Source organism: Protopterus annectens, chromosome 2.part1 (assembly GCF_019279795.1).
Source record: "Protopterus annectens isolate FY-2018-M chromosome 2.part1, PAN1.0, whole genome shotgun sequence".
Classification (NCBI taxonomy): Eukaryota; Metazoa; Chordata; order Ceratodontiformes; family Protopteridae; genus Protopterus; species Protopterus annectens.
The window spans coordinates 1,958,783,525-1,958,789,524 of record NC_056729.1 but is presented as its reverse complement, the minus strand read 5'-3'; the positions used below and the strand labels follow the sequence as shown (position 1 = coordinate 1,958,789,524).

General features: G+C 36.8%; 1 protein-coding gene across 3 annotated transcripts in view; it reads right to left on the bottom strand.

The window, feature by feature from the left end:
* Positions 1-6,000, bottom strand: part of DST (dystonin) — a 4,096,730-nt gene that overhangs the window by 443,438 nt on the left and 3,647,292 nt on the right. For all 3 annotated transcript variants that reach the window (XM_044063350.1, XM_044063347.1, XM_044063348.1), the window contains one exon: positions 1,620-1,721. In XM_044063350.1, the coding sequence (XP_043919285.1) occupies positions 1,620-1,721 (102 nt within the window). The remainder of the gene's footprint in view (positions 1-1,619; positions 1,722-6,000) is intronic.

Genomic DNA, 6,000 nt, shown 5'->3' with positions numbered 1-6,000 from the left:
CTGCAGAGAAAAAAGAAATCATCTCCAGCACAGGCTACTGCTAAGGTTATTGCATTACCCTCAGAAATACAAACATATGCAGTGCTCAGAACTGAGTAGATTTGTAAGGAACATTCGCTAACGATTAGGCTGCATGCATTTTTCAATAAATACAGATTCAGAGAACTGAAAGTGACAACTTTAACCAATTTTATTCAGGACGAAGACCTTGAACACTGAATGGTGCCAGTTTGTGATGAGGGAAATTAATCTCAGACCACAAAACAAAGTGTTGACAAAAGAGATCAGTATTTGAGTCCATAATTCCACTTATTACCTTTAAACAGCGTTGATCACTGCTTTTGCTTTGAGTTCTGATCTTTCTGATGCAGATAATGTTCTAGTTATCTGCAGTACACCCACACTACAGTATGTTAGCATCTTGTGAGTGTCACGGCATGAACATCTAGTGTGTGTGTTTTGCGTGTTTCTCTTGGTGGATGTAATCGCCTGTCTGTCGCCTTCAAAGTAGTTACATTACTCCATTGCTCTGTTGTTTCATCTGCTCATTGGAGTGTTTTGCAGTCATGTAAATTTCTAGATAAAGATATGTTGCCCTTATCATAACGTTCATGGCCATGAATTGCTAAATGGCACCGCAGAGCACTTTGCCAGATTGGTGCCGGGCAGGTTGTGCTGCTGCGTCATCTTCTATGAATACCAGAGAATACAACTGAGCTCTTCCGTTTTAAAAAAAGACATAATATTAGTACTGACAACCACAGAAAAATCATTCTAATACTAAAAGTAAGCTCATCTCAATTCCACATATAATTTCCTTTTTTCTTTTGACCATCATTCAATAATAAGATAACAAAAAAAATTACAACTTGATTTTTATTCTTATCTAACTTTCAGTAAATAATTTTCTGCATTCATAGATTACTATCCATCTAACTATTTATCAAGTTTATCTATCTAATTTATAAATTCAACAGAAAACCTTTTCAGCCATGACATGGGCACACAAAGGAGAAAGGACAAGCAATACTTTATCTGTTGCAACTGTAATTTACAGTACATTTAACAACGGAATACATGCATTTGACCGAACAACCTTTTGCCATTCAGTTACAACACCGATCTGCAATGTCGAATCTCCCTGTGGTGAACGGTCGGAATGTCGAACAAAACACCAAATTCAACAAGTCTGACCACTCTACCACCTAAACAAATGCTACCATAGGTCACAAAGGGGGGGACATTTTGCGTTCCGCTTACTTTGTGTTCGCATTTATGCGAACTTGCAGAAATGCCTTTGAACATTTTCTGATCGGTTATCTACCAGCCAATCAAATGCTTGTATACCTTAAGAACATAGTGAAGAAATACGTTGAAGCACAGTACAAGTAAAAAGATACAGCTAATAACAATGTTTAGAAAACAGCAGGAAAGAATACATAACAGAACTAACAAGTATGAATCCACCTTGCCGACAGTAACCTTTCAAAGGTGCGTAAGTAATTTTGCACAGGAAAGCTAACCATTTTCTCTGAAATATTTACTCAGCTACCAACTGATCCTTTACTTTAACTTGTGCAGCTCTGCCAGCATTTGTCATATAAATATGAAGTACCTACCTTCAGTTCTTCTATTTGCTGTTTGACGGTCTCCAGGTCAGTTCCAACTGGTGGCATTGAAGCTAGTTTACACTCTGCAATATCCATCCAGTCAAACATCGCCTGAAAGAAGAGCAAACCTCTAATTATCAGACAGCAACATGGATTAGATTGCTTAAAATCTGATTCAAACTACAACTTGAGATTTACAAACAGAATTACAGTAACTATTTTTTTAATAATTGCCCTGTTGAAAGAAAGTGTACTTAACAGATATGTTCTCACTTATTCAGCTGATGTATTATCGAACCCTTCCTATCAGGTCCTATGGTTTTGGCTCATCCTCTCTGCAATCACTGTTTATGATTTTATTTTTCTCAGGAGATACAGGAGTATGGATCATAAATGCTTAGTACCACTGTCTCCCAGAATGTCACTCACTGACTATATAATCACGCATAGACAGCTCCTCAACAAAGCAGTTTGCGTCACAAAGCACACTTCCTACAAATTAAGAAATAATGAAGATTTACTGGCTCCCTATTGAAATGTCAGCACTCGAAATCCTGAGTGTTGAGAAGCTGAAAAAAATAAAAAAGACTGAAAACACAGGTGAAGAGCGAATTTCGAAAATCGATCTTCTCCTTTAAATTTCTTCTTGCAAGGCAGGTAAGACCCCATGCACCCTCCATGTGGAGGGGCAAGCCCCCCACACACCATGAACTCTTATATATCAACTCTTAGATCACCATACCTTGGAGAAAAGGGAATATTCAGGGAAATGGCATCTTGGTCTTGGTATACGTAGGTCAGTTCTTTCAACCATTCAGTCTCCATATTTTAGAACTTGCTCTAGTGGGTTCTGACATTTCAATGTTACTAGAGTTGACACTTATAGTGTTGACTGTTATGTAACTATATGCATAACTGAATTGCAAGGAACTTCAAAAGTTGAGGCAGAGTGGACAGGCCACCCATAGTAAGAGGAAGTGTATAAAACCCATTCAAAGGATATCCTTTTAGATTGACTAATATGGTAAGAAGGCATCTGCTCCATCAAGACACCCTCCCTGAAGAGTCCTTTGGGTGGCTTGAATCTCAGACAGTAAAACAGCAGAGTGGAAATATCTAGAGGACACATACCTCTCAATCTCTTAGTGCAAGATATCTGAACAAAGCCTAAAATAATTGGCGGGGGGGGGGGCAAAGGCCTAAAAATAGGGACAGATTTTAAATATTGCTCTTACAAACTTAGAACAAGAATAACAGGATTTGTGTTAGCATACATTTTCTGAATGAAATTAAGTCTAAAACTCAAATGTATGCAATTAACCATAAATTTTATGAGGAGCAGACTAAAAATATGAGGCAAAAATCTTGACATTCTGTAAAAATATTGACAGTTGAGAGCTATGGGAGGACACACTAAAGTCCTAGGATGACATGCTTGAGTCCTGAAGTACCAAAGGAAGTCCAGCACATATTGTCAAGGTCCAGATAGTAAAACCTGGTGACAGTGTTTAAAGAAGACCAAATGGTAAAGCTACCAATGTCTGCAGTGGAGGCATTCTTGAAAATAAAACATGGAGGTAATCACTCCCCTAGATGAATGGCATTTCACTACCATAGCTTGTAGCAGCCCGATAGCAAATGATGATACAGATGGTAATCCATTTGGAAAGAGTTTGTTAATCAGCTATTAGAGCTTTCTTCTCAGAAGCCAATGAGGTATACAACTATTATGTCTTCTAAAAATTCAAATATTCACTTCAGTTAAAACCTGAGATTGTGCATATCCAAGATTCTAAAGTCTCTTTCCAATATGATTTCTACCCCAGCAAATAAAATTTATGCAAATAAAATTGCGCACTGGTTCAAGGGCACTATAAAATCTATTTCCAGGAGGAAATGTTGGTTAGACCTATGCATGGGGGGGTATAACATCGGGTGTGATTTGGACATAGGACCGGCTGAGCGATCTTGATATATATTTTATACCATGTTTGGTAGATGGAATGTCTTTTTATCAATATCTGAAATATTATGGTATGCTTTTTATTTATTTTAATGTGTCAGTGTTATTATGCGTATTTGGTTCAAAGTAAGTGTGCTTTTATAATATAATTAACTTCCGATTGCATTATTTAAGTGCTACGTAAGGAACAGTATTAGTTTTACAGTTGTATATTTTATATCACATACAACTTTTTATATTGTGTGTTTATGGGACAGGAACATTTTAGTCAGATTGAAGCTACTTGTGCCTGTTCCTTTAAGGTAATTGGAGGGTGTGTTTTGTGAGAGACTTTGCTTGCAATGGCTTTAAATGTAGCAGCACTTAAGTGCGAGTTGTTATTTTTCAAAGTCTGAAGAAGTTGGTGCAGGGCGCTAACGAAAAGCAGTATCGTGGTGCTTAATAAAACTGAAGTCGTTCATTTATTGGTGTCTTGTTTGCTTATCCCTTTGGAATTTAAAAAGACCTGCTTCAGTGAGTTTCGCTATCTGGCTGAGTTTATCTTTGAAGAGTTTCACCTCTCTGACTGTGCTTATTGGAGGTGTTTAGTTCTGCTGCTTGGAATTAGGAACTGTGTTGGCTTAGTAGCCGCTTATTGTTTTTGCCTTTGACTTCCAGAACAAGCATACGTGTGTTTGGGAGGCGTTTAGTCCTGCTGTTTGGCATAAGGAACTAATATTAAAATCTGCTTGGAGAAAATCACCCTTAAAATACAATCAAAGCCTGATAAGGTTTGACAATGATTATTCTTCCAGAATACTAGAACAAAGGAAAAAAATCTGACCAATATTAAAACTGTTGAAACAAAACAACATTAAAGCACAGCTGGCCTTTCCAGCCAAGATAAAAATACTTTTTGCCAATGAGTTGAGAAGCTTTAATGACTTAAAAGAAGCTACTATATTCATCAAAAACAACAACATAGTGTCTAACCCAGAAGAAATGGAATTGATGGCCCCTACTCTTAAAAGAATAAAAGAAACCAATCATTGGACTGATGCTAGAAAGAAGAAACAAAAATCTGATTCCAAGATAGCTGTCCCAAAAAATCACCCTTACAGCTACATCTCTCGAAGTATCAACTGATATGGTACATCACTTGTCATCTGTTTTTATTTTAAAAAAAGTAGGGTTTCTTAAACAACTGAAAAACAGTAATGATTTATTCAGAATGTTCAAAGAGTCAAGTAATTCTTCACAAACAAAGGTAGGTCAAGATGTGCTACTATTTATATTATATATAAGCCAAACAAAGCAACATATAATATAAACATAGAAGTTTCTATTCCCCTACTTGAACTCAGTGAATATTTATCTTGTTCATTTTTCATTGATTTTACTTATAATAATTTAAGTAATTAATTAACTAATTCAACAATGAACCATTCATCAGAGTTCAGACTCAAATATAACAAATTAACATCATATATAATAGCAGTAACAGTAGAGTGTTTTGAAAAAAAAAATGCTGTCATGGAGACTAATGCCTTCTTCAGTTAAAGTAAGATTTAGAAATGTCATGTATATCCTGGTTAAATAGTAGCAAGCTCTTAGTACAAATGTCATCATTATTCTGTCTAAACATAGTTAGTATCAATTATGGCAGGTATCATAGCTACGAGTGGTGTTTGATCAATCCTGATATGGTGTGCATGGATGCATCTATGTCTGGCAGCTAGTACAAATGTCATTATTATTCTGTCTAAACATAGTTAATATCAGTTATGGCAGGTATCATAGCCTCAAGTGCTCTTTGATCAATCCTGATATGGTGTGCGTGGATGCAGCTCTGTCTGGCAGCTAATACAAATCTCATTATTATTCTGTCTAAACATAGTTAATATCAATTATGACAGGTATTATAGCTTCAAGTGTTGTTTGATTAAGCCTGACATGGTGTGTGTGGATGCAGCTGTTGTATGTTGCCATTTTCGTCTCTGGGAAGCTGTGGGTTGCGGCTTGTGATCGAGGTTTACTGATGCTTGTGTATTAGGAAGAGACATTTGGTGTTTTAGCCTGGATCCAGGGGAAGGGTGTGGAAAAAACTGTGATTTGGGATATTTGGAAGAGAATAGTTTGTTTATACATCTGCTGAGTGAGAGGTGGGAAGGCTGGAAGAATGTGTTATCTCTTGTTTTGGCGGCTTGTTGGGAGGTTTTTTTTTTTTTTTTTTTTTTTTTTTTTTATCTGTTTGCTCTCTGTTCTTTTCCTGGCTGCTGCCTTGATGAAAGGGAGGAATTTAAGCTTGAAGTTGCAGTGAAGAGAAGCTTTGCTTCAGGTGCATCGCGAGCCTCTGGTATGCAGTACACAGACACACTAACAGAAACAGATTCTCCCAGATTGCTATGGTAATGGAGCCAGAGTGATGATAATGCTTAAAGGCTCTGA